The 27,745-nt window shown below is 45.1% G+C and overlaps 11 protein-coding genes across 11 annotated transcripts; 8 read left to right on the forward strand and 3 right to left on the reverse strand.

The window, feature by feature from the left end:
- Positions 1–189: 189 nt before the first annotated feature.
- Positions 190–1,455, forward strand: SAMD00019534_085130 (hypothetical protein; the record flags this gene model as incomplete). Its single annotated transcript, XM_012896404.1, has 2 exons — positions 190–857; positions 930–1,455. The coding sequence occupies 2 exons, from the start codon at positions 190–192 to the stop codon at positions 1,453–1,455; spliced, it is 1,194 nt and encodes a 397-aa protein (XP_012751858.1).
- Positions 1,456–1,488: 33 nt separating this feature from the next.
- SAMD00019534_085140 (hypothetical protein) lies at positions 1,489–2,226 on the reverse strand (the record flags this gene model as incomplete). Its single annotated transcript, XM_012896405.1, has 1 exon — positions 1,489–2,226. A coding segment is annotated over one exon (738 nt), but the record flags the coding sequence as incomplete, so codon positions are not given.
- Positions 2,227–3,102: 876 nt separating this feature from the next.
- Positions 3,103–4,953, forward strand: SAMD00019534_085150 (hypothetical protein; the record flags this gene model as incomplete). The annotated part of the gene is made up of 3 exons (XM_012896406.1): positions 3,103–3,881; positions 3,993–4,712; positions 4,848–4,953. 3 exons carry the CDS (start codon positions 3,103–3,105, stop codon positions 4,951–4,953), a joined length of 1,605 nt encoding a protein of 534 aa, XP_012751860.1.
- A 215-nt stretch (positions 4,954–5,168) lies between these two features.
- On the forward strand, positions 5,169–6,656 carry SAMD00019534_085160 (hypothetical protein; the record flags this gene model as incomplete). The annotated part of the gene is made up of 1 exon (XM_012896407.1): positions 5,169–6,656. One exon carries the CDS (start codon positions 5,169–5,171, stop codon positions 6,654–6,656), a length of 1,488 nt encoding a protein of 495 aa, XP_012751861.1.
- Positions 6,657–6,872: 216 nt separating this feature from the next.
- Positions 6,873–10,636, reverse strand: SAMD00019534_085170 (hypothetical protein; the record flags this gene model as incomplete). Its single annotated transcript, XM_012896408.1, has 3 exons — positions 6,873–6,905; positions 6,975–9,382; positions 9,457–10,636. 3 exons carry the CDS (start codon positions 10,634–10,636, stop codon positions 6,873–6,875), a joined length of 3,621 nt encoding a protein of 1,206 aa, XP_012751862.1.
- A 1,521-nt stretch (positions 10,637–12,157) lies between these two features.
- On the forward strand, positions 12,158–13,108 carry SAMD00019534_085180 (hypothetical protein; the record flags this gene model as incomplete). Its single annotated transcript, XM_012896409.1, has 1 exon — positions 12,158–13,108. A coding segment is annotated over one exon (951 nt), but the record flags the coding sequence as incomplete, so codon positions are not given.
- A 187-nt stretch (positions 13,109–13,295) lies between these two features.
- SAMD00019534_085190 (hypothetical protein) lies at positions 13,296–14,458 on the forward strand (the record flags this gene model as incomplete). Its single annotated transcript, XM_012896410.1, has 3 exons — positions 13,296–13,438; positions 13,513–13,798; positions 13,904–14,458. 3 exons carry the CDS (start codon positions 13,296–13,298, stop codon positions 14,456–14,458), a joined length of 984 nt encoding a protein of 327 aa, XP_012751864.1.
- A 2,186-nt stretch (positions 14,459–16,644) lies between these two features.
- On the forward strand, positions 16,645–17,877 carry SAMD00019534_085200 (hypothetical protein; the record flags this gene model as incomplete). The annotated part of the gene is made up of 1 exon (XM_012896411.1): positions 16,645–17,877. A coding segment is annotated over one exon (1,233 nt), but the record flags the coding sequence as incomplete, so codon positions are not given.
- A 434-nt stretch (positions 17,878–18,311) lies between these two features.
- Positions 18,312–19,580, forward strand: SAMD00019534_085210 (hypothetical protein; the record flags this gene model as incomplete). Its single annotated transcript, XM_012896412.1, has 1 exon — positions 18,312–19,580. A coding segment is annotated over one exon (1,269 nt), but the record flags the coding sequence as incomplete, so codon positions are not given.
- Positions 19,581–20,801: 1,221 nt separating this feature from the next.
- Positions 20,802–21,759, forward strand: SAMD00019534_085220 (hypothetical protein; the record flags this gene model as incomplete). Its single annotated transcript, XM_012896413.1, has 4 exons — positions 20,802–20,843; positions 21,076–21,141; positions 21,220–21,346; positions 21,419–21,759. The coding sequence occupies 4 exons, from the start codon at positions 20,802–20,804 to the stop codon at positions 21,757–21,759; spliced, it is 576 nt and encodes a 191-aa protein (XP_012751867.1).
- Positions 21,760–22,654: 895 nt separating this feature from the next.
- SAMD00019534_085230 (hypothetical protein) lies at positions 22,655–27,485 on the reverse strand (the record flags this gene model as incomplete). The annotated part of the gene is made up of 3 exons (XM_012896414.1): positions 22,655–22,885; positions 22,948–26,273; positions 26,345–27,485. The coding sequence occupies 3 exons, from the start codon at positions 27,483–27,485 to the stop codon at positions 22,655–22,657; spliced, it is 4,698 nt and encodes a 1,565-aa protein (XP_012751868.1).
- Positions 27,486–27,745: the final 260 nt, after the last annotated feature.

The following is a 27,745-nucleotide window of genomic DNA, read 5'->3' on the forward strand; positions in this document are numbered from 1 at the left end:
TACTCGCCTCAATCAACAAAGAGATAATTAATATAATATAATACTATAGTCATGACTATTGGAGCAAATACTAGACTAAAGGCATGCGATCCAGATTGCAATAGAAAACCATTGAAGAATCTTTTGGCTGGAAAGGATAAACCATATAAGGGTCGAAAGGATTCAGGTGTATCTTCTACTTTAAAGACAATGATGGAGGCACAACAATTGATTAAATCAATAGAGGATAAGAAGAAGATGAGACAGAAGCAACATGAGAAGAATAATCAACTAAAGAAGTTACAAAAGGAGCAGAATGAGAGAGAGCGCGAACAGAGGGAGCTCAGAGAGAAGCTGGGATTGCCCGCACCCAACGCGACCACTACGACAACGACAACAACAACTACCACGACCGCCGCATCAACTGAAGCGACTGAAGATGAGACCAAAGTTGACGGCGATGATGAACAAACAACGATCATTGACAAAAAGAGCAAGAAGACAAAGAAACAACAAGATAAGGAGGATGCCAAGAAGGCTGGACATGACGCAGAGACTGATTATAAGGAGGAGAAGTACAAGTTGGAGGTTATGCTTGGAATGAGAGCACCAAAGCCAAACTCAGAGTTGTTGGAGGATGAGGAGGGAGAGGAGGAGCATGCCGACACTGACAAGAAGAAGAGAAAGAAGAGAAAGAAGGGCGAGAAGATCAAGACGATCGATGCCGAGGCCAAGGCAAAGAGCGATGCTCCCGAGGACAACCTCAAGAACATCCAACAAATGAAGGGAGAATCCATCACCAAGTACAAGAAGCGTCTATTCAACGAGATTGTAGAGGATAAGAGGAAGAAGTCAACGACCTATCAGAAGAGGAAGGAGTATGTAGTTTATTTGATTGATTGATTGCGAGCGAGCGAGATCTAACCATGCATGTCCACACTCAATCACAGGTTCATGAAGGAGAAGAAGCTAACAGAGAAGCTGAAGAAGAAGGAGAAGAGATTGGGCATTGATAGTGATGACGAGGATGAGTTTGATGAACAACAGGTGCAACAGGAGCAACAACAACAGAATGGTGGCGCGACAAAGAAGCGAAGAGTGAAGGACTTCTCAGAGCTGAAGGATGATCTGAAGTTTGGCGAGCAAGCCGAACGCCCACCAACACTGCCCGCCATAAAGGATCTGGCCGCCAAGAAGCTGGCCAACTCCAAGGCGTCGGCACAGAGAAGCTACCTGTGGCAGCAGCAGCAGGCCAACAATGGCGAGGAGGAGGACGACGAGCAGAAGGCCGCCAGGGAGCAGCTGCGACTGCAACAGCGCAGAGACGATATACAGAAGCAGCGATTCGAGAACTTGAGGAGCAAGGTCATCGAGAACTATCGCCAGTCCAAGAAGATCAAGAGGCAGCGCGAGGCTATTCAGTCTAATAATGCCGATGGTGAGAAGACGAATAAACAACCAAAGTTCTATCTTTAGATGATGCAACTACTAAGTAGCTAGCCTTTATGATCTCTGTCTCTCCTTGACAGTGCCGTCAGCCTGACCAAAGTAGGCGCGACAGGCAACGTTGACAAACAGACCGGTCTCGACAACACCTGGGATCATCTTGATCTGGGTGGCGATGGCGGGGACGTCGTTGAGAGTGTCGAACTGGGCGTCGATGATGAAGTTGCCGTTGTCACTGACGACTGGGCCGGCCTTGTTGACGGCCATACGCAGCACTGGGCGCAGCGACATGGTGGCCAGCTTCTTCATGACGGGCACGTAGGCCATTGGCACAACCTCGATGGGGATACCCTTCTTCCATTGCTGGCCAAAGTGCTCGCTGTCCTTGGTGTAGTCGGCGACGACGACCATCTGCTTGGAGGCGTAGGCGACGACCTTCTCCTGCAGCTGGCAGGCACCACCACCCTTGATCAGGTTGAGGTCACGGTCGACCTCGTCGGCGCCATCAATTGTGATGTCGAGCTCGGGTGTCAGAGACAGGTCGGACAATGTGAGACCGGCTTGAACGATCAGCTGGGTGGACTGGAATGATGTAGGCACGCATGTGACATTCAGACCGAGTTCCTTGATGCGATCGACCACATACTTTATAGTTGAACCACTGCCGATTCCGACTCTAAGGCCACTCTTTAGACAATCATCAACAGCCTTGTATCCTGCCAACTTCTTTGCTTGTTCCAATGATTCCTTGGTGTTCATTCTTGTTATTAATTCTATAGAATTATTCAAGTTATGTATTATTATGAGTATGTATGTAAATATTTAAAGTGATGTTGATGTATGTCCACTTTCGGAAATACTTTGTCGATGCCCGACTGTGAACGCGTTCAATTTGGGTCCTATGGTTCAATTTCCGGACTTCAATTTTTAATCAACAACGAGAGGAATAGCTTTGGACTCTCCGATGGATAATGAACAGACTACCTTGGAGATACGCTAGACCTCATCAAAGGGGAACATCTTTGGAAGGGTATCAATGGAGGTGGGCTACGCTACTATGGTGTAGTAGTAATTCTTTATCTATCCTCGGAGAGCCCAATGTTATCCTCTTTGGATATAACCTTTGGACGAGGATCATATATGTGTAGTTGTTTACAACTCGGGTTGGGTTTCTAGTTATAACTTACAAATATAATGGTCACCATTATTTACATATATTATCTGTACAGCTACATGATAAATGATGAATGACATGTGAAGTTGTTGTCGAATAATAAAACATAAACAATCCACACACACTCTCTCCAAGATCTAAACAATCCTAATTTAGTCAAAGATATTAGTATCATTGTTGTAGTTGAGGAGGTTGTACATACAGATAGAATGAAGACTATACTTGGAAATGTATACCTTCGTAGTATATTGTTCAGTTGGGTTCACAAGCTCAATGTACATGACATGGTGTTGTCATCTCGATTCATTCAAGAACCAATCAATCATCATTTGATCAAGTACAATGATCGCACCTCTATCACTCAACTACTACAATCAAACTTATATTCATTGCTACTCGACAAGTTGACGCACAGCCCGCAGTGTCCTCGTCTGCACTTCCCCGACGACTCAATTGAGCACATATGTAAACATGTCACGAGCGAACCATTGGCTTCATTGCTAATGGCCGCCACTCCATATCAACCACACACATCAAAGGATATATATCTACGTTGGATCGACTGGTGCGCATTCAATGGCAACATCATAATACTCGAGCACTTGATACGAACGTGCAAGCCATCACACTTCAATGTGGACACAACAACGTTGATACGAGCAATATGTAAACACAATCATCCCCACATACTTCTGGACATGCTGATAAAGAGTGGCGACGTCGTTATCAATGATGGGCAACTGGTGGATGCTGAGACCATAGGCATTCTCCTCCGCTCGGCCATCACCCACTCAAACGAATCAATGCTCAACATGTTCCTCACAATGCACAAGTATCACTCAGCCAGTCTCAACAAGTTGGAGCAGCCCGACCTCAAGCTCAGCCCCGACGATATCTTCCTCTGGCTGATCACATCAAACTTCAAACTCTCCACCATACTATCACTCAGTCCACACTACAAATTCAACGAACAACACTTATACAAGTTCTGTCTACAACTGCTCACCGGAACCATACCAACAACCCGACATCGTCTTGCACTGCTTGAGCACTTTGTCATCAACGACATGCATCAGACTCATCTTACATACGAGTCGGCCAATCTAAAGGCACAATCATGTGTCATTGGCAATATGACGACAGCAAAGGAGTTGTTGATCACTCTCATGGAGATGTTACCAGGCACGCCGCACCTGATACGCATGTGCACAGGCAATGAGAGACAGTATGGAATCGCTCGTCATCTCATGTCCATCAGCATTGACGATGTGGAGTTTACACAGTATGTCAGAAGGCAATACTCAATCGTTGGCAGCATCCCTGTTGAGGTGATGTTTGAAACTGCTGTCCGACAGAACAATACCGAGCATATTGAACCATTCATCAAACACAGCCATCAGTCCTCGCCCGACAACTTCTACCTTTTCTTCGTGTTGATGCAGGCGTCCAAGGTGGAGACGATCGCCACATTGTACAAACACAGACTGACCTATCCATCAATGTGCGAGGATCTGATCGAGATGGCCATGAATCATGGCAATCGAGAGATCTTGGACTTTGTCGTCAAGACCTTCTTGGTCCCATCGGGCCTCTCATTGCGTCCTGGAAACATTGCAAAATTCTTCAAGAACAAAGACAACATTCAATACTTGCTCAAGGCCGACAAGTCCGATCAGCTATATGATCTCGGCAAGAACTTGGTGATCACAGCACTGGGCGACACGTCGTCCTGCCTCATGGTCGTGCCATACTTCTTTGAGATCATCAACAAATGGTTTGCCAACATCAAGTATGTCAAGGAGATGGCGCCAGTGTACAAGGCCGGCGTGCAATGTGCAGCATTCATTGGACGCATCGATATCTTAGATTTCCTGATCAAGCATGGACTGGCATCGCACCACATGGTCCCAACGTGGGTGCCCGTACACGGATGCCAAGACGAAACATTGGACTATCTGTTTGAGAACAATATGTTGATCACTGATGATGGCTTCATGGTGTCGGCCATCTCGACAACATGCTCAAGAGGTTCAATAGAGTTGTACAGCAAGTTAAAGTCCATAGCCAAGCCCGATCAGGAATACTCGGAGGACCATGTGATCAATGCCTACAAGTATGGCAGGGTACAACTCATTGATTATATACATCGCAATGTGTATCCAGAGTGGAGAATCAATCATATCAGCATGGCCATTAATCATGGACAACTGGAAGTAATACAATACTATGTACAAACAGCAAAACCAAGCAAAGAGCAACTGGATCACCTCAAGCAAGTTGCCATATCAACTAATCCTGTTGCCAACATGGAGATCATCAAGTACCTGGACAGTGTAAGGCTGCTGGCTTCGTGATGTGATTGGGATTAACTCACTTTTTTGAACTTTTGCAGATGCAAAAAGGTTCGTTGAAAGTTGCAAAATATCGATTTTCAACGTTTTTTCATTAAAACTTTTGACCTTTGAGAGCTCCCCATCATTCATTCTTTCATTCATTCATTCATCATTAGACCTTATAACTATCTGCAAACATTAATATTTGTTGTACAATTATATATATATTAGTAGGAATGTCATATAGCTCTACACCACCTTCAAATATATTGGCGGGATGGCCTGGAGACTCGAGGCCAGCCCCTGTGGCCCCAAACGCCCCAACTACTTTGTTTGACGAAACACATGCACAGACAAGCCACACTCACATCGATGCCAGTCGCAATAAGATATGGATAGTACTGAATCAGACGTCGTATGTCGGTGGCGATACGGTCAGTGGCACAGTCGAACTAGATTGTCACATTCCCTTCAATGCAAAGGGCGTGCTGGCCAAGTTCAAAGGCTTCGAGCGAGTCTGGCTGCAAGAGCATCGTCTAGAGACAGAGGGCGAGGGCAATGACAAGCGAACCGTACAGAAATTGATCGATCATCGTGAGAACAAAGAGTTCTTCCGCTCATCGATATGCGTATATCCTCAGCAGGGCATTGTCAACCCAGGCCACTACTCATTCCCCTTTCAGTATCAGCTGCCACCCACCCTACCCGGCACATTCAGCGAGGAGGGCAAGGACGCCACAGGCAACTACCAGGGCACGATCATGTACAAGGTCAAGGCCACGGTGGACGTTGCTCACAAGCACGACCTCAAGGCCACGAGTCGCCTGGTCGTCAACGAGAGATGCAACGATCTGGTCAAGCCAAACTATGCTGAGAATCGCAAGTCCTTCCTGCTGACCAAGGGCAAGCTGGTGGCACAAGTGTGGATGAACAAGAATGTCTACTACCCCGGAGAGACACTCGTCAACAAGGTCAAGATCAACAACACATCAATCAAGGAAACACGTCGTATATCAATCAAGGTGTCACAACGCATCGAGCTTCGAGCACACCTCTATTATCGAACATTGAACAAACAGGTCTACAAACAAGAGTACGACGGTGTACCTCCATGCTTCTATGGCAAGCGATACCTGCCGTTCAGCATCCCCGTGCACATCAAGCCCTCGTCGTCGATTGGCGAGCACATTCGCTCCGTCTACCAGGTCGAGGTGGAGTTTGACATTCCAGGCGCACTGGATCTCGTCGTCACACTGCCACTCACAGTGTTTGCGCCACAGTTCCTCTATTCAACGCTGCCGCCCCAGCCACCCAGCGCCCCACTTCCACCCGATGTCAGCTACCGCCACCCATGGGAAGACGATGAACAGGTCAAGAATTGCAATCAATGCAAGGAGAAGTTCTCGTTGTTTGTTCGCAAGCATCATTGTCGTCACTGCATGAAGGTGTTCTGTTCCAAGTGCTGTGCACGCGAGTCCACAATCCTAAATCTGGGCTTCTCACATCCTGTCAAAGTGTGCGAGGAGTGCTTCCCCAAGGCACTGATTGGCGGCGCCAAGTTTGAGTCGGCCAAGCAATTCGAACAATCCTACCAAGAGGCATTGGCACAGTACAACTCAAAGTATCCATGGCTTGAGCAGCAACACAAAGGAGGTCAACTGAGTACCAAAGACGTAACAGTATCCAGTAGTAATGGTCATGGAAATGGTAGTTATCACTATTAGTTTGATCGATTGATCAATAACTTCACACAACAATGGACAAGTCGTCCTCTATCCCCATCCAACACTCCTCCCTTCCTTTGTAATAAATATCATAAAGTGGATGTTATTGTTATCAACTGATTGTTGTTGTTTGTTGTTGGATGTAGGATATTGTAATATTGTTGCAAAGATGTCGCCACACCATGGCGAGGTACGTGTACATAATGTTGTGGAGGCCTACTGAGCCATCTCGACGTAGTTGGATGGGAACTATAGAGTAGTATATTATGTTAGTGAATGAAGCAAAGGTAAGCATGTGACCAACAAATAAGTACTTACCATTCCTGACTTGCCACGGAGTTCTCCTTGCCACCAATCGCTATCGACCTTCTTGATCAATGTAATCATGTCGTTCTCCTTGAAGGTGAGCTCGTCTGGCTGTTGCGCATCGTAGTCATAGACTGCCTTGTAGAGTGGTGCTGCTGGTGCTGAGGGCTTGGGGGCGGCAGGTTTTGGTGCAGCTGGCTTGGGCGCACCTGGTGTTGGCAAAGGGGTACCGCGTCCGCCCTGAGCAGGCTTGGCACTACCTGGAGATGGGAGTGGCGTGCCGCGTCCGCCGGCTGGAGCACCGGCTGGCTTTGGAGCGCCAGGTGTTGGGAGTGGCGTGCCACGGCCACCGGCTGGAGCACCAGCTGGCTTGGGAGCGCCAGGTGTTGGCAGTGGCATACCTCTGCCTCCTGCTGGCTTGGCCATTGGTTGGCCTGGGGGTGGACCACCGGCGGCTGGCTTTGGTGCACCGACGCCTGGTGTTGGCAGTGGCATTCCTCTGCCTCCAGCAGCTGGCTTGCCTGCAGGCTTGCCAGCGCCTGGGTTTGGCATTGGAGCGCTCTTCTTAAGGCCGCCTGGGTTGGGCATTGGCATGCCTCTGCCGCCACCTCCGGGTGGCTTCATTGGAGCAGAGCCAGGCGCGGGCATCTTCTTGGGCATACCGCTGCCACCGCCATTGCCCGAGCTGAGATTCCTGCTGGGGTTCTTCCTGACCTTGTTGATTCCAGTAGAACCTGGCAGGCCTGATGCTATATGTACAGTGTTCTTCTTGAACATTGGCTCCTTGTGCATCTCGTCCTTGACAAACTTGCATGTGTTGTTGCTGTTCTTCTTCTTGTGGTACTCGACGTCGGCTCCAACAAACAGGGAGAGCTGCGAGCCCTTTTGCTTGTTGATCTGGGCCATGAGCTCGGTCTTGAAGTCGCAGCACAGGGCAATGTCGCCAACCATTGGCGCGCGCACGAATATATAGTTGTCTCCCAAGTTGGACATGGAGAAGGTCTGCACCTCGGCCAGAGGCAGACGACGGTCGAGCAGGTACTGGGCCAGGTTCTTCTTCTGCTTGAGCTTGATCAGGTAGATGGCCTGCTTGGTGACGATGAGGAAACGCGGGCTCATCTTGTTGGCAGAGAGCAGTGGATGGACGATGATCTGGCACTTGGCCGAGAAGATCACCTCCTCGTTCCTGCCTTCGGCCATCGCGTCCAGAAGGTAGTTCTGTGCACGAACGTCCAGGTAGTCACCAAAGTACTTGCGCACGCTGATCATGGAGAAACGTTGACGCTCCTTGCGGCCACCGATCACCTGCTCGGTCTGCATGCGCAGGTCGAAGAAGGGCGAGGCCTGCTTCCAAGCGCGGTAGTAGCCCTGGATGGTCTGGGCACAACGCTGACGGTAGAGCTTATAGTTCCTAAAGGCGTTCTTAATACGGTTGGAGCACTCGTACTGGAAGGCCTTGTAGGTACGGTAGGCGTTCTTGATACGCGACGCCATGTCGTGCCAGTAGCGCTCACGTGTCTCTTCGAGCGCGAACAGCATCTCGGGATACCTGATGAAGATCTTGGTCTTACCGATCTGGTACTGGCCCGTCTCGACGTTCTGCGAGGCGAGAATGGCGCGGCAACCGCCGAGCGCATCGCCCTTCCAAATGTTGTTGGCGGCGTAACAGGTCTTGTCGGAGAGCAGGTAGTAACGCTCCATGAACTTCTGGAAGAAGGTACGGTAGGCGAAACCAGCACGACGCACCTTGATGTTATCAAGCAGACCCAGATACTTGATCTGATGGAGCACACGTGGGCCATCAAAGACGTTGGGTGTCTTGATATCGTTGGACTTGAGACAACGAATGTAGTGAGGTGTGGCCTTCATCAGGGTGGTGACAAGGTCGTTGGCCTGAGTCTTGATCTTGAAACCGGCAGTGGTGGGCAGCTTCTTTGAGTCGGGGTCGATCACATCTGGGAACAGGCCCACAAGGAACTTGTTGGTGGAGATCTGCAACAGCTCGAGATGGTCCTTGAGCAGAGTGTCCTTGTTCTTCTCGATCATACCTGGGCCTTCGTAGATGACGTCTCCGGCATAATGCTTAACACAGAAGGCATTGCCTCTGCAGTCAAAGTGAGGGTTGGACGAGCAGACAGAGATACGCTGCAGCAGCGACTTGTCGGCACCGTCAGTCTGTGAGTGGACGGCACGGCACACATCATCCAAGATGGAGAAGATACCAGGTGGGTTCTTGCCCTCGATCAGCTCACATACGATCTTGTTATCAAAGTACTGGATGGGCTCCCACTTGATACCCTCGCGCACGTACTCCTCCTGCTCCATCTTGAGCGTGAACTCAATAAAGATCTGTTGCAACTTCTCATTCACATAGTTGATACAGAACTGCTCGAATCCATTACGATCGAATACCTCGAATCCTGTTTGATTGATTGATTGAATGAGTTAGTTGGGAATGATCCCATGATCAATCACGTTATTGAGAAAGACATACCATAAATATCTAGGACACCAATCATTAGACCGGTTGTGGTTGTGGCCATGGCTTGGTTGACACGGATAACGAGCCAGTTGAAGAGACGGTCGTAGATGGCCTTGGCAAGGGCGTCACGACCAGAGATGGCCTGAGCCTTGTTGAGAGGCACGTTGTATTGGGTACCACGCTGATTGCCGTGCTTGGTCTCCAGTTGACGGAACTCGAGAGCGGTCTTGAGGAAGTTGGCTGGCACGTCCAGGAGCTGAGCAGCAAAGTCCAACACGGACTTATCTGAAACGACACACTTGTCACCCGGTTGCTCCGTGAAGTCGATGTTGCCGACCCAGAGGATACCGGATATCAGCTTGAATATGTTGTACTGCTCCTGCGCCGTGATACCAATGACGTTCATGGCGTTACGTGTGGCGGCAAACTCCTCGACATCGTCGACGCCGTCAATGTCCAGCGTGTTACCCTTGGTCAAGTAGGCAAAGTTCTCGGGGCCGTAGATGCCAAACTCGTCCTGCTCCTTCTTGGTGGCGCCGCGGCAGAACTGGTAGAAGATGTGGAAGTTACGCTCGCCGTTCAGCTGGAAGACGACACGCGACTTCTCCAGCAGGTAGTTGGTGATCTTGCCTCCCTCGGGCTCGTTCTTGCCGTTGAACTGGATCTCAAAGTACTTGCCGAAACGCGATGAGTTGTTGTTACGCAGCGTTTTGGCGTTACCAAACGCCTCGAGCAGCGGGTTGGTCTCGAGGATGATGGACTTGACGTGTTCGACCTTCTTGTTGCTGGAGCTGCCGTGCTCGCCACTGACGGCGGCGATGTACTGCATGATCTTCTTGGCGGCCTCGGTCTTGCCGGCGCCCGACTCACCCGAAATGATGACACACTGGTTCTCCTTCTCGTTGATCATCGAACGGTAGGTCTGCTCGGCAATGCCAAAGACGTGGGGCGGCAGCTCGATACGCGACTTGCCCTCGTACTCGTGCAGGATCTCGTCCGTGTAGATTGGTATGGGCTTGAAGGGGTTGACCGAGATGAGCACGTCGCCAATGCTCGTGTAGATGATATCCTTCTCGAAACGCTTCTTCAAGTTCTCGAGGATCTGGTCATTGGTGACCTTGGACAACAAAGTCATGTCGTCCAGACCCTCGTTCTTCATGGCGTTATTCCATTCTGCTTTCTTGTTTGCCATTATAGGTTTAACAAGCGGTGATTGATTAAGTTGATGTTGTTGTTTTTGATGTTATTGTTGGTGAAGTTGATGAAGTTGTTGATGTTGCTCTGTAGTCCTCCTGTGTTTATATGATATTACTATTGTACACAACCAAGTAAGATATTTGGTCTTGGTCTTTTAAAGATATATTAAATTTTTAATATATAAATAATATATTACACAATCAATCAAACAAACAAAGACACTTTGAATGAATGATTGAAATGAATGAAATGAATGAATGAATGATCAGACGGATGGGATGGATATGGGATTATGTTGTACTGATGTTGACAACACGAATGAATGAATGAAAGGAGTGAATGAATGGGAATGAATGTAGACACACACACTCTCATACACACACAACAGATGAGAGATATCTTGCCTTCAAGGCAAACAACCAAGCCCGATCCTGCCTCTCTCTGTGAAGTGCTTTCCACCTCACACCAACAACCCATTAAAATTTTTATTGCCTCTCTTCAGTAACACACACAACCAACCAACCAAAAGGATGGCTGCTTCAAGATGTGGATGGTCTTACATTTTCATTGAACAGCACTACCACCCACTCATCATACTCACTCAATTAATCAATCAATCAATCAATCACACCTTCAATATTCCATATTATGGTATGACTTCTTGTTTACACCATTGCTGTGAATGAATATACGCAAAGTGCATACTTGAGGAACTGTTCCAAAGAGAAGAGATGACATTGTGATGATCATTATGGGTGTGATGATTGAGACCAGAGTCAACCAATCATTCGTTTTAAAACAAAACAGAGTGATAAAGATAAGATATAAATGAATGATGATGACGATGACTATGGACACATTGCCATTGATAGTACTTCAATATATAGTAGATCATTTGATTGATAATCAAATGGACATATGTTGTTATATATTGACTTGTAAACGATTGTATACACTCAGACTCTCAATCATTCGTCCTCAAAACACATGTACCTGCAGTCTCAACTTTGCCAACAACACAAACAATCTCAACATATTCCATTGTTGTAATCCCAAAGGTATATTTATGTTCATGTTCATGTGTACCCTTGCCCTCGCCCTAACCCTCACTCAATCAGACATTCCACCAGACCTTAGACTGGCACCAAACCCCGAGAAATATCCATGGAACACAAGAGTTAGCGATCAAACAGCTGCCATCTTCCATAAATCATTCAAAAGTTCGTTCTCCAACGTATCATTCCCATCGTATATCAAGTTGATTCACATGAATGATGAATATAATGTACCGATCGAACCACGTGATATACCAAAGTCAATCACTCACATTGATATTGGTGATGGATACACTCACCCCTTGAAGCCCGACTCCATCCCCAACAGTGTCACATCATTATGGCTTGGAACCAATTACAATCATCAACTTGTCCCGGGGATCATCCCACCCTCAATGACAACACTCTACCTGGGCGGCAACTACCAAGAACAGATTATACCCGGGGCACTACCATCATAGCTCACCGAGCTTCACACGGGTGGATATGACCTTGAGTTCATGCCTGGCGCACTACCATCAACATCATTGACCAAACTATACTTTACCAATTTCAATCAACCAATCACACCTGGTACGCTACCATCTTCGATAATCAAGATAAACACTGGAAACATGTTTAATCAATGGTTGGAACCAGGTTCTCTCCCCTCACGTCTGGAGACGCTTATCTTTGGCGACAACTTTGACTCGCCACTCGATCATGACATCCTCCCATCATCCTTAACAAAGCTTTCATTTGGACATTATTTTGATCAATGGTTGGAGCCAGGCCACCTCCCACAATCACTTCGAATACTCAAGCTGGGAGTATTTTTCAATAAGAAGCTCCAAGTTGGATCACTTCCTCCATCACTCCAATCATTGAGGTTGAGTAATGTCTATAACCAGGAGCTGGAGCCCATGGTGCTGCCACATTCAATCACACACTTGTTCATTGGTTATATTTACCAACAGAGTTTGAACAATGTTGATATCATGCCATCATCTCTAACTTCCATATTGTATCAGAATAATTTATTTGATCTTGTTGGACCTGATTCCTTCAAACATTGTCGAATCAACAACATCCAGCAACAACGGAATGATCCCAAAAGCAAGCTGATCATTCCAAACAATATTAATATATTTCGTGGACATCTAAGAACATTCAAAATTAATTTATATCAATATCACTTTGGTGAAATCGATCAATCAACATCAACATCTACATCTACATCAACATCAACATCAACTTCCAATATCTTTCAACAATTCAAGGAGGCGGAAATATTCCAGTTGATTTTGGAATCAATAAGAGTAACAATCATAATAAGAAAGATTGATAACGATAACCTACTTTTATTTTTTAATCAATCCAGAATGATATTCGTTACATGGGATATATTACAAAGAAAGAACTATGAATCATTATTTAATATTAATAATAAATAAAATAAACATTTTAATTCATGAATTTTCCAAAGTTTGGAAAATGGACAATTTTGCCAGTCATGACAAAGAATGACATTTTGATTCACTTTACATTACATTCATACAAATACATACTTAGAATATATATTACCTAATGGAGAACATTGTAAACATTGATAAGGAATCGATGATAGATGAATTCTTGACTCAACTCAACCTGGATCCTGAACAAGCTCAAATAGAAAGTGATCAGAAGCTAAACTATCTTCTTTCATTGCCCAATAAGTCAACTTCAAAACTGTTCCTCAATCATAAACAAGAAGTGTTCAAGTATGTCGATGTTATTGAAGTGATATTACTCAATCAATCACTAACCTAATCAATCAATCAAACAATCAAATCAGGTTCATCTGCACTATATTGAAACAAGGATGCATAGATGATGAGATATTGGACAACTTGACAAAGATGCTTCTCATCGTGTTGATTGATGATCAACAGAATTCTGAAGCAAATAGTCAAGCATTAATCGATTTGTTGTTGGAGAAACAAGGACATGTACTCAATATCCTGTTCAGAGAGGTTCATTCATTCATCAAACCAATCGACTCTTTACTTCAATTCTTCCATCATCTTAACGCAGACAACATGAACATTGTTATATCTCTCTTTGGAACATCATTTCAACAAGTAAGTATTTTCATTCAATCATTCAATCATTCAATCATTCAATCATTCAATCATTCAATCATTCATTCATTCATTCATACTTACTCAAACTCATTCATTCATTAGTATTACAAGAGATATGAAGAGTACATACTTAATGAGTTGAGGTCTACCAAGTTCCTCGGACTATCACTACTCAATGGTATCATCAAATGCTTTGGAACGAGTGTAAGTGAGCATTCCCTGGAGCAGGTATTCAAACCAATCCTAGATTGTATAAAGGTGATCCATTTCAAAGCGGACGATGTTACCATTGACACATCACTTGAAGTTGCATGGGGTTTGATCGGAATCGTTGATCTACTCATCAACAGCAAAAACACCATGGAGGATCTCAAGATAGGTCACCCCGTCGATCTATACATGTCCACTGCATTCATGGTCATGTTGATGTCACCCAAGTCACCATTTGGGAACCATCAAGAAGAGCATAAGTTCATTGTGCGACATCAAGCATCACTGGCCTTTTTCCTCACTTCGCATTTTAATCGAATATACACCATCTTTCCACAACCATTTCTCAAAGCACTGGCCCGCCACTCAATGTTGAGCTATAGTAGTATGATCTTAGCATCATTAATTATCATCATCAATCAGATCTTCCTCTCGGTGACTTCCTAAACTCATGTCAACCAAGCCCTGCTGACTCGTGGATCACTTACATTGACTATAAGATGTCATTGTGCAGTTTTATTCAAATACCCGTTCAACTCTACAATGAGATTGTAAAGGATTGTCCTCATGCGGCAGCACGTTTCCACTTGCTCAGGTATCGACACAACAGCAAATTGTTCGCACCTGAAATGAGAACTAAACATTTGTCCAAGAGCATGCTACTTGATGACACCACCCGACAAGACCCAAGATATTATAGTTATCCTCATCTTTACAAACAATTCAAGATCAACTCATTGGCAAAGAAGTATCGATATTCATTGAAGTCTCAAATGGACAAGGACAGTCCAGCACAAGAAGGACACACATCAATCAACTTCACCAACATTCCAGCATTGTTGATAAAGCAAATATTTGGATATCTCGTGGAGGTTCAGGCCAATCCGTTGATGTCCATTTGGTTGGTTGAGTTGTCAACAGTGTCCAATCAATTCCATCGAGCAGTATCCAATGCCCTGTCTAACACAATCAATTCAACAATAACTATCAAGTCCAGGATTGATCATTTGGGCTCCAAGTACTGCTTGTTCCGCACACCGCCACTACATCTCAATGCTGTTGACCTTATGCACATACCTTCAGAGCATATTCACATGTGTCTCAATCGTTTGGAATCAGTACATATTGAATTCATCGTTGGCAACTCAATCAATTTTGTCAAGTTTAATGCGCCCAATCTCAGATTCATCAAGTTCAAGGAGTCCAGGATCTTGAATCCAAAATATTCAATGATTAATCAAATGGCCAACAGTGATGGACAACAACAAATAATGATCATTGTTGATGAGAAATTGGACTTTAGTATTTATTATTCTGATGATGAATTAGATGATTTTGATGAAGGTCAAGAATATGTTCGACGATTCTCATCATACTATCAACAATCATTCAATATTATGTTCCAACATTACAACTTCATAAGTTACAAACACTTAATATCCATTGACATTGAGTCCACCTCACCTTTTGGTCCTCAATCAGCGGATGAACTTCCCTCTCAAGATCTCTCATCAACAGCAGGCAGCCACTGTATCAACTTCAAATGGGACTTTGACATTGTACAACAAACAAACTTTATCCAAATGCGGCCTATCTACGATGATGAAGACTTTGATATTTTGTATGATTTGACATCAAACAATCTACAACATCTTAATTCAATCAACTTTCCATCAGGACAATCAATCCAGCAATTGTCAAAGGCCAATAATTTGCAAGATTTGACACTCAATCTTGATAATCAATGGTTAAGAAATCTTCCACATTATATCAACTTATTGCATGGATACTACGACAGTGCTGTCCACCACTTGACCTCGCTCACTTGGATACTTCAAGATGTATCATATCTCAAACACGCAGTCCATTTGTTGCCAAAGGTATCGAACAAAATCAAAACAATCCAGTTTTGTATCAATCTCTATCAAACAATGTTGGTCAATGATGGTGCGGCCACCATGGCAAATGATGTCGACGACAATCTGGCATCATTGTTGGATCACCTAAATCAACATCCAACAATATTTACCAATCTCATCAGTTTATCAATAACTGTTAACTTAATCATAGGTTCTATTCCACCTCAAACATTCCTCTATCGATCATTCCTTCGATGTTGTCCTCGATGTCCTTTCCAACTTATCGAACAATAAAGAGATTATTACTTGTCACCACCGGAGTATCCATACCATAGCACTCTAACTCTTCTGGATATTTGATTAAAAAATCCAGAATATCTGGAAAATTACAAACAAAACAACAATCTTGAATATGAGCACATAATCAAATGTCGACAAATCAATCAATGATTAGTCAAAGAGATAAATAACAACAAACAAATATTTTGATAAAGCATGGACTCATTACCAGTGATCATACTTCAGAATATAGTGGATGAGTTGATCAACAAACATATAGATGCTTGTTGTTTAGTATTAACTTGTCAGAGGTTATACAAACTTCGACTTGCAATCATACGTCCATTAGAGAAGTGTAGATGTAATCCACACAATGTGAACAACATCAACAATCTAAACATATTTCATCGTTGTAAACCATCACTGGCACAGAGCGGTCAGTTCAATCCCAACCCCAACCCAACACGCCAACCATGGGACACGAGAACAATCAGTCAATCATGTGCCGAGTTCCAACGATGGTTTGATCGACCACTCTCGAGTCTGACACTGCCATCACACATCGACAAGATCGTGCTCAATGACGCGTTCAACCTACCAATCGAGCCTGGTGACATCCCCAACTCAATCACACAGGTCTCACTTGGCACAGACTTCAACCACCTCTTGAAGCCCGGCTCAATCCCGCCCAGCGTCACAACACTGAGACTTGGAGATGACTATGATCATCAACTTGAGCCCGGTACCATTCCGCGCTCACTTACCGAGCTCTACATTGGCGAGAATTATGAACAGCAGATCATACCTGGGGCACTCCCATCATCACTAACCATTCTTCACACTGGTGGCTATGATCGTGAGTTCATCACTGGCGCGCTACCACCATCACTCACGTCGTTGACGTTGGGCCTAAAGTTCAATAAGCCAATCACGCCGAGAGTGTTACCAAGCTCGCTGACAGAGCTCAGCTTTGGGGAGAACTTTGATCAGCTACTCGAGCCCGGGGCTATCCCATCAAGCTTGACCAGACTAAATTTTGGCGATAGCTTCAACTTGCCGATACAACCTTGCTTGCTGCCCTCGTCACTGACCGACCTAACCTTTGGTCATTACTTCAATCGACCATTGTTGCCCAACACTCTACCCCCATCGCTTCGATCACTTGACCTCGGTGTCAACTTTAATCAAAGTCTGGAGGTTGGTGCGTTGCCACCATCACTGGAATGGCTCAAGTTAAGCTTAGTATTCAATCAACCATTGCAGCCACATGTCCTGCCTCAATCCATCACATACATCTACTTTGGTCGCTACTTCCAACAACCTATAATGTCTGCGGACATCATGCCAACATCACTATCATCCATTTCCTTTGGAAATGAATTCCTCAATCTTATTGGACACGACACCTTCCGACATTGTCGTGTTCGTGATCTACTTCAGCGCGATGGCATCAAAACACCACTAGTGCTACCACGCAACTCAATCTTCCATGGACATGCTGCCAACCTTACAATTAGGACATTTCATCAATTAAGACTATCATATGAAATGTGGTCACAATATATGATGGACATGGACATCGCATCAATGATACTCTATCAGAATGAGAGTTACCTTGGAAGTGTTCGAAGGTTGGACAATCAATACCTCTTGGTACAAAGTAGCGCATCAAGATTATACATCATCACATGGAACATCCTACTTCATTATTTCTCAACCTTATTCCAACATATACATATTGCTACACTTAGTTCAATGCCAAAGAATTAATAATAAAACTAAGGGGCCCCCTTCATTTTATTTCAATCATTCAAACAGATAACATAGAGATAACATTATGGACACATTACCAGTGATTGTACTTCAATATATTGTTGATTACTTGATGGAGAATGATAAGATGGATACATGTTGTTTCATCATGTCTTCAAAACGATTGTATAACCTTAGAGTCACATTAGTACGACCATCACCTGACACTTGTAGATGTAATCACGACCGTGATATATTCAATCTAAACAATCTAAGCATATTCCATACATGTACTACATATGGTATGTTCAACCAATCATTCAATCAATCAATCATTGAACCATTCAATCACTTACTAATATCTTATTTGATGAGCAGACATGACAATCTTACCAAACCCTGATGATCATCCTTGGGACACAAGAGTTCACAGTCAATCAAAGGCTACTATGCATAGAGGATTTAACAAACCATTGTCAACGGTGTCATTCCCATCCAATATCAGGACATTCATATTCAACGATACTTATAACGTCGCAATCGAACCAGGCGATCTCCCCGACTCCATCACCAACATCACCTTTGGCAATGAGTTCAATCAACCTTTAAAGCCAGGATCATTGCCTCGTCATCTAGAATCATTGATCTTTGGTGCCCAATACAGTTGCCAACTTGAAGGTTGCTTGCCGTCATCATTGAAGACTCTGTACCTTGGCCAAGATTACAAGAAACAAGTCATGCCGGGTACACTGCCAGCATCGCTCACAACCTACCTCAACGAAGGCTTCAAACGTGAGATCATACCAGGTTCCCTGCCATCATCTCTGACTCATCTTTGGTTGGCAAACTATAACAAAACGATCGCCCCAGGCTCGTTCCCCGACTCTTTGACCCATTTGCAATTGGGATATGAATTCAATCAGACTATTGAAGCTGGAGCACTTCCACCTCGCTTGGCAACATTAGAGTTTGGTCGCATGTTCAACACATCTCTCGCCCCGGGTGTACTCCCGCGGTCCCTCACAAAGATAGAGTATGGCCATAACTTTGATTGCATGTTGAGTCCAAACATGCTGCCAGCAAACCTACAATCTTTGGACCTTGGCTACTATTTCAATCAACCAATGGAGGTTGGTACACTGCCCTCCACCCTCAAATCTCTTCGCCTCAGTAATATGTTCGATCAGATACTGAAGCCAAAGGTGTTGCCTCAATCAATCACTCATATGGACTTTGGATATTGTTACTCCCAGCCATTGATGTCTGCTGACATACTGCCTCGATCACTCACATCGATCACATATAATAACAAGCTGTTGACATTGATCGGCCCAGACACATTCAAGCAGTGTCGTGTCCAACGATTGACATTACTACGAATCGAGTTTCAGAACCGAACGATCATACTTCCACGCAATGATCAGTTCAAAGGACACGTCCGCACACTGGTATTGGACAACTATCAACATTACATCGATCGAGACGCCAAACTAATGCAACAGTTCAAGGATGCCAACATATCTCGATTGATAATCAAGTGTGGAGGCAGTACTTTGACAGGAATTTTACACAAGCTGGACAACATACACTTGTTGGTGATGGACCAGAAGTCAAGAGTGAGCATTATAACCTGGGACAAACTCATTCAACTACGTCACAGTACTTTTATAAACAGTAATTGGTAACATTATACGTCCAGCTTACGTAGACGCAATGTTGCAATACGTCCAGTACGTTTGTACTTGAAGAAGTAGATCAATCCTCCCACTATCGCTGCCATCACTACAAATGGTATCACTACGGCAAGAATGATCATCAATCTCTTGTCCTTCTTTTCCACGCCTTGAGCTGAGCATGTAGCTTCATTGGCACTCTTGTCATACGACTCAATCAGGACACTCTATATTAGTAGTGGGTAATTGAACTTCAATTTAGCCTTAATGTCTCAATTTGGTGGTCACTACCTTTTTAAGTAGTGATATCCATATTAGATTATTAGTATAAGAATGGAATGACTCAATCACTCTCTCTGACTTAATCTACCATCATTCATCAGCTCCAATCCAAACACAGTTCATTGATACTTTAATATTTCTTTCCAATACTAAAATAATCATCAGACAACATCTTATTATTTTTGTAATAATAATCTAGACAGTTTATATTTATTATTACCCAGTCTACGACAGAATAGTCTGAATGACATTTTGAAGGACCCGTCTGTCGTAAAGAACGTATGTGTATCTACAAGATGTCTAGTAATACAATTATTAATGAGGATGACCAAGAAGACTCTATCCATATCGACATCGCCTTTGCAGGTCATGATCTCCCAGAGAGTGTCTTGAACCAACAAGCAAGGATCATGGTATTGAACGTATTTGCCAACTATGAGTTCTCTACCTTGGAGAACCTTCACCATCATGGGGACGACCTAGCTCCCATTGTCCCTCCAAAATATGGACAAGATACTCTTGTAGGACTAGGGGAGAGGTACCACTACCACTTCTCATCCTCGGAGGGAAAGGACATTGTGGTCAGATTCCTCAGACACCATCATAAGTTGCCATTATAATTTTTAATGTCAATATGTTAATATTTCTTACACATCACCAGAATTTCATGGAGGGAACCCTCTCCACCTACATGACGTGCTGTTCCATTACAAGTCGAGGCACAGGCTGGGACGCAGTCCGTTTTGCTTGATCACATTCTCTTTCATTGGCGCGCCAATCTCACCATTTCATGCAACCAACCAACCTTGCTAGTAGGGTATCCATAATAAATGTCCATTGACACAATTCTCATTTATTATCAACACCAACCTACAAATAACCAAACTACTTATATCTCTCTTTCATCTCTCTGGCCTTCCCCTCCTCACTCACATCACTGTATCAATGCACCTCTTTGAATGGCACTCCAAGATTTACTTTATACAGGTATGTACACCATTGATGATGGATGGAATGATTATTGATTGATTGATTGATTGACTAATGGATGTATGTTACATTAGATGGTGAATGGTCAACAATAGATTATGGAGGGCAGTGACAAGTTCTCTTTTTGTACAATCAGAGTTTATATAGAGTGTCAATCGTGGCCAATCCAGACTTTGATGAGAGTACATTTAAGCGTAAAGCAACTTATTCTGCACCAACAACTACAAAGAAGTCCAAGCTGGATCAAGAATCTGACCTTCCAGTTTATCAACATGGACAGAAAAGTTATCGCAAGGTATGTTTGATTGATTGATTGTTTGATTGATTGATTGGAGTGATCCACTCACTTACCCGATATCTCCAACATCTGAAGAATGCCGAACACTTTAAGGAGTTCTCACATCCATGGTTAAAGCTGTCTGCCACAGCTGGCAAGAGTGATGCTGCTCCTGTGCTAAACTTATGGTCACCAAAGACAGCCTATCATAAGAAGAAGCCTAGTTAGACAAAGAATGCTGGAAGGTCATTGATACTGCCACTCATATCAACATTGGTACTTCAGTTCAATCCAGAGAAGGCGATCGACATTGCATTCAAGGAGCTCGGCACCTATCTTTCATTCCAAGCAGGCGAGGACGACATCAGATTGGTTCTGTTTGTGGACAAGGTGACACTGGTCAATGACAAGGTGAACAAAGAGATAGAGGACGATTCGAGATTGAAGGTCTACGTCCAGGACACCGTCAACTCGCTGGACTACCTGAACGACATTGGTAGTGGTGCGCCATGTAGGTTCATGGCAGTGGAGTCATCGTGGCGACTCAAGAGGACTGAGAATAACAAGATGCTCTATCAAGCGGCCGGTTTATCATTCGAGAAGGAGACAAAGACTAGACATCCAGACATTATTTGACAGGTGGCATATGTCTATCCAGTGCCAATCGTCGATGGTGGAAATGCCGAATTGAAGAAGGATCACGGTGTGGAAGTGGTGTTGCTCGTTGTTGGACCAACATGAACGAGTTGAAGGCCAATCAATTGGAGGACTACGAAGACTCTATACCATGACATGGAAGTAACAATTGTCACTGTTATTAGCTTGATAAATCAATTTATTAACCTTAAACTTCAAATACACCATTAGGATCAATCTCTTCCACCAACTGTTCATCACTATACGCCAAAGATGTGTTTGAGGGTGTGATCGCGAATGATCAACTGGACGAGTAGAAGCCCAAGGAGAGCATTTCATTTACTATGAACTTGGACCCTGGGTCGCTAGTATTATAGTTGCCAAGGGCGACAAGTCGATTGAGTACTCTGACTCGTTTGGCAATTCCCCGAGCTCAGACTTTATGGAGAGGATGTTTGAGAGCATCTTGTTAGTTTTTGTAGTATAAATAGATGTCGTTAATGTTGGTGCTGGAGTTTAATAAGGTGAGGTCTCATTGTCTGTCTTTACCTTAGGTATCACACTGGGTATTGGTTGCTTGAGCAAAGATGCCTTTTTTTGTTCAAGACCAATTGTTGTCGGATGCTGCTTTTGCCATGACCTCCATGACGTCGATCACCTTCTGCTTCTCTCATTCTTCTTTGTCCATCTCTCGTTCCAATCGATGTTTACTAATTGATTGATAGCCCCACAATGGAGAGAAAGCAACAGTCCACTTTATGTGGAGACACCATATTTACTTGATGGACAACATACACTTGTTGGTGATGGACCAGATGTCAAGAGTGAGCATTATAACCTGGGACAAATTCATTCAACTACGTCACAGTACTTTTATAAACAGTAATTGGTAACATTATAATGTAAATTTACCAGTTGTTGCCAGCTTACGTAGACGCAATGTTGCAATACGTCCAGTACGTTTGTACTTGAAGAAGTAGATCAATCCTCCCACTATCGCTGCCATCACTACAAATGGTATCACTACGGCAAGAATGATCATCAATCTCTTGTCCTTCTTTTCCACGCCTTGAGCTGAGCATGTTGCTTCATGGGTACTCTTGTCATACGACTCAATCAGGACACTCTACATGTGTTTGAGTGTGAGCGAATGATTGAGTTGAATGTTTCCGGGATAGGTCAACTTACAAAGTCTGGATCAATGTCGATGGTGGAGAAGTATGGAATAACTGTTCCAACTTGAAGTGTTGTGACGTTGGTCCACAACATTCTATTTGATACAATGGTTGGCCGAGAGTCGACAAGTACTGTGTTGGGGAACCTGGCGTACATCTGAACTCCTGCCAATGGCATGAGAACATAGCGTAGGTCGAGCTCGGATGATCCAGCGAGGGTTGGGTCACGCGAGCCATATTGGCAGCCAGGTTGACCAATACTCTCCATCTGCCATGTGAGCACCAGTGAGTTCAGCTTGGACCTGAATGGATAGTTGGCCATGTGAACGGTGAACTTAATTGTGTTGGCCGGTAGATTGAACGTCTCGTTGATCCAGATGAAGCTCTCTGGTTCTGTGTTCTTCCTGATGGTCACATTGATCCATCCAATGTTGTTGTTTGTGCTGTTGTCCAATGATGTGTACTCGTAGGTGTTGTCGGGCAATGCCTTCATGTGCAACAGGTTGCTGAGGGAAGTGTTGCGCACCAGTACTTCATCGCTTCCCATCTCTTGCAACATTAGGAATTGGATGTTGAAACTTGACGATTGGTAAACCTTGTCCGAGGTGTTGAGCAGTTGATCAAAGTTGCTAAAGGTAGCCACAGGTTCGTTGGGCTCGCCCAGGGTCACATTCAACACACTCGTGTTTGAAGGCACAACAAAGTCGCAACCGGGACCATTCCAGCCTGGCTCGCACTGACAGATCATTGAGGATGAACACGCGCCATTTCCAGAGCATCTCGTAGTCTCCTGATCACTCGCACACTTAACCAACTTGTTGACCGAGCAGTCGCTACCAGTCCAATCACTGCTACACAGACAGATGTTGTTGGTCTGGCACACACCATGATCAGGGCTAGTGCAATCGTTTGGACAGTAGTATAGCGGGATGCTCTGTTGGTGGACACCTCCATATATCTGAACATAGAGTTTGTAGTCCGGGGTGAATGATGGAGCATCGTCTGTGAGGCTTACTCGTCCTGAAGTGGCCGTAAGCGAAGTGAATGTGAAAGGATAATCGAAGCGTTGTGATGTGGCAGAGACTGTTGATCCTCCATTGGTGATACCAAACACCTCTATATCCGATACCTTGATGGAGCTGATGTCCACGCCAGTGAGAATGAAGCTACGATCAGTTGGCTTCATCAAAGGGATTGGGTCGATCACTGGGAAGGTATTGTAGTTGAACTTGTTGGGTGTGCCCAGGTTGGTCAGTTGGGGTCCAGTCATCCCCGCGACCTCGCCACACACACTGGTCAGACCGTAGACAGAGAAGGTGTTGTCCTGCAGGAATCGAGCAAACATTCTCGGCACATCCATTATGCATGTCATGTGTGTGGAGTTGATAAAGTTCATTGTACAGTTGTAACCGTCCAAGTATATGGTCTCTTTGAGGTAGACGACTGGCAGCGAGATGTTGGATAGGGGAGTGTTGGAAGTCACACCCATTGTGAAGACCACTCTGGCGCTGTAACGCGGGTCCAGTATCTTTGGAGTGAAGCTGAATGATGTGATCTGAGGCCCACCCATAGTGATGAACTTTGAAGGGTCGCCAAGTTGAACTTTGCTGCCAGATGGGAACCTCTCAGAGTCCAACGCAGTCCATTGTTGACAATTGTTATACACATCGCATGCCTTGTTGACAAAGTACTTTACACTGGCACTCTTGCAGATGTTCATCTGTGATGATACATTGATTGTGAATGTGGTCGATCGTGATCCTATGGCTGGCACTGTTCGGAGGACTTGTGGAATGGGCTGCAATGTATCAAACACAGTCAACTCCACTAATGAGAGGTCTGAGGAGTCTGCCAGGACAACATTCACTATCGCAATGTTTGTGTTTGTATCAACTGTGGAAGTGACATCAATCAATGATGGAGGTCGGGAGTCCAGGGGGTTGAGTAGTGTAACCGAGGCAGGATTGTCAAAGTCACCATCATACTGTCTTAGAAGATAATGCAGATCATCATGAGTGTAGCCATTGAGTGTCAGTCGACAATCTGTTGCCTTGCTATCGTTTGGAATATTGATTGATTGATTACTTCTGTATAACATCATGTTTGACAGAGATTGAGTTTGATCAAGCTGTAATGTATGTTGGAATGACCTGGATGAGTTGGAGCATTCAAAGTTGACGATTGGTGGCTGGAGGAGTGGTGTAGGTGTGACCTGGAGCAAGAGTAGACTGACTGTGATGTCGGTGTTGTTGATGTAGTCCACAGCGAGATGAAGTGGAACTGCAAGGGAAGGGTCCAGTGGACATGGTACGCTGGGTATGGCCGTGGGTAAAGTGGTGGCTGGATCATAGAAGTAGCCGCCAGATTGGTACTCTGATGGATTGAGTTGTTTGTCAACACATATCAACGTGACAGGATATCCACAAAACACTTTGTTGATTACCACTGAGTACGTGAATGAGGCCAACTTGATATCCTCGGCCAACATGTCTTGTGCGTAGAACGTCTTCTTGTAAGGGCCAACTGTGAGATCACATCGATGTACTCCAGACACATCAAATAGTGTGAGTTGGACTGTGAGCGTGGAGTTGGATGACACGTCCATGGTGAAGGCGTTGAGTGCGGGTCCAGAGGTGTCAATGATCGCTGCCAACTGTCCTTGCAAGTCATTTAGGTAGTCATTGGTCTGGCCCAGCTTAATGGTTGACTTGTAGCCTCCTGGTGGATATGGAGGCAACATTGTCTCATACTCGATAGTGCCCTGATCAATCCTTCCACTGACCAGCCCAAAGGGGAATGGCAGCCTGGTCGAGAACAAGTTGTTAAGATAGAACTTGTCAACTCCATGCTCCAACAAAGGATCGGTGAGTCCATCGCGATAAGCTTGTAGCCCAACGTATGATGCATGGACGGTGAGTGTGCTCGGGGTCAAGGGAACGGAGGATGAGACAATGGTGGTGGTCACAGGTCGTTGGTAGTTCGGTGTGGCTGAGCCAGGTAGCAGGTTCATTGTGTAGACGGTCTCGAAGGCATAGCCGGATCGATCGTAGAAGAAGAATCTGATGTCGCCGCCAATGGCTGAGATGACATTCATTGGCACGGTGACCACCACCTGCCAAGTTGTTTCGTTGGTACACAATCTTGCAGCGTTGGTATTGTTGTAGATCCATGTGGAGCCTACTGACACTCTGACGAATGTCAACAAAAGACAATTGGTCACTGGCAAGGTATACTCCAAGTTCACGGACATTGATCCCAAAGCAGGCAGCTCGACCATTACAGCCGAGGCATAAACACCGACACCTTGGGCTGATGTGCCACTTGGACGATTGGCTTCAGCTAGATTGGAGTGATTGAGTTAGTGAATGGAATTATTATGGAGCATGGACATTGATCAAAATGATACATACTTGGAACTATACTACGAAGTGAGACATACTTGTTGTTGGCAGAGTCATCATATTTGAGTGTGGCAGTTGCATTGCCATTGTAGCGGAGCACCTTGAACATAGTATAGTAGACTGTGGAGTTGAGATAAAGTAATGGCTTATCATGTCGATCATTCGGATTGGGTGTGAATGATATCGATGTGTCTGAGTTCACACTCCATCCATTGGGCCATGGTGATTGTTGATTGGGTCTAACACTCTTGATCACTGTTAGAAACACTGGGGCATCGATGCCCAGTGACTGGCTGCTGAGATACAGTGCATCGGACATCAGTGGAGTAACACTTGGTATGGACCATTCGGCAACGACACATGAGAACATGGGGATACGCGAGGTCTCGGGGTTCGAAGGGTTGCTGTACAAGTCGTTCAAGGTGAGTGGAATGGACTTGGCATCGGGCGACACATCGACATCAATGGCCAGGCGGCCGTAAAAGACACCAGTGGCGTATGTACCCGAGACGTGCTGCATTGTGTTGACCCACCGGCCCAGGCTGGCCGTGTGCGCGCCGAGTCGGTTGTCTGTAGCCTCCACAAACGCGCTAACATAGCACTGGCTTGTGCTGCTGCCTGTCGAGCCAAGGTACACACCGGTCGCGTTGCTGATCAGCCCGCCCTCGAACTGGGCCTTGATGAACTTGGGCTTGAGACGGTCGTGGTAGGTGAAGTTGAACTTGGGACTGCCGGTGGTGAGACTGAGGCCGGCGACCGAGTCATCGGGCGTGCCATCACCATACTTGATCGTGAGTGTACTGGGTGTGTAGGTGAAAGGTTCGCCCTCGGATGTGAGCGCGCCATTGTCCGAGGTGATGGGCACGGTGAGGTAGTTGGATGCCAACAAGTTGGTCGTGCAGTTGTTGGTAGGGGTACCTCTGTTGCACACCAAGGTCAAGTCGTAGGAGTCTGCTGCGGCAAAGGTATATACATACTCGCTCACAGTTGACAATGGAGCCACAGCCCATGCGTCAATATAACGTGGCGAGTATGTTAGATTGAGTGTTTGTCCTGGGTTGGACACGAGACAAACAAAGGTAGTTGGTTCATCGGCGGCCAACACTGTGCCACCAAACAACAGAAGTAGTAGTAGTAGCGTAGATATCATCTAAGGTTGTAGTGATACAATGGTATGATTGATTGTTGGAATGATTGATTGATTGAATGAAACTTGCGATCAACTAAGTCACTGGGCTAGGCTGTCATTGAATATGATACCCATTGTTGATCGAGTTGATGACATCGGGTATATTTCCCCTAGAGTAAGAGTAACAAGCGCGTTGGGAACGAGTAAGTATGTGATTGATTGATTGATTGTGCGAGTGGAGGGTACAAGTACGAAGTCAAAGGGACGCGTCGGTTGAGCTA

The sequence above is a fragment of the Acytostelium subglobosum genome (genome assembly GCF_000787575.1).
Source record: "Acytostelium subglobosum LB1 DNA, scaffold: scaffold18, whole genome shotgun sequence".
Lineage (NCBI taxonomy): Eukaryota > Evosea > Eumycetozoa > Acytosteliales > Acytosteliaceae > Acytostelium > Acytostelium subglobosum.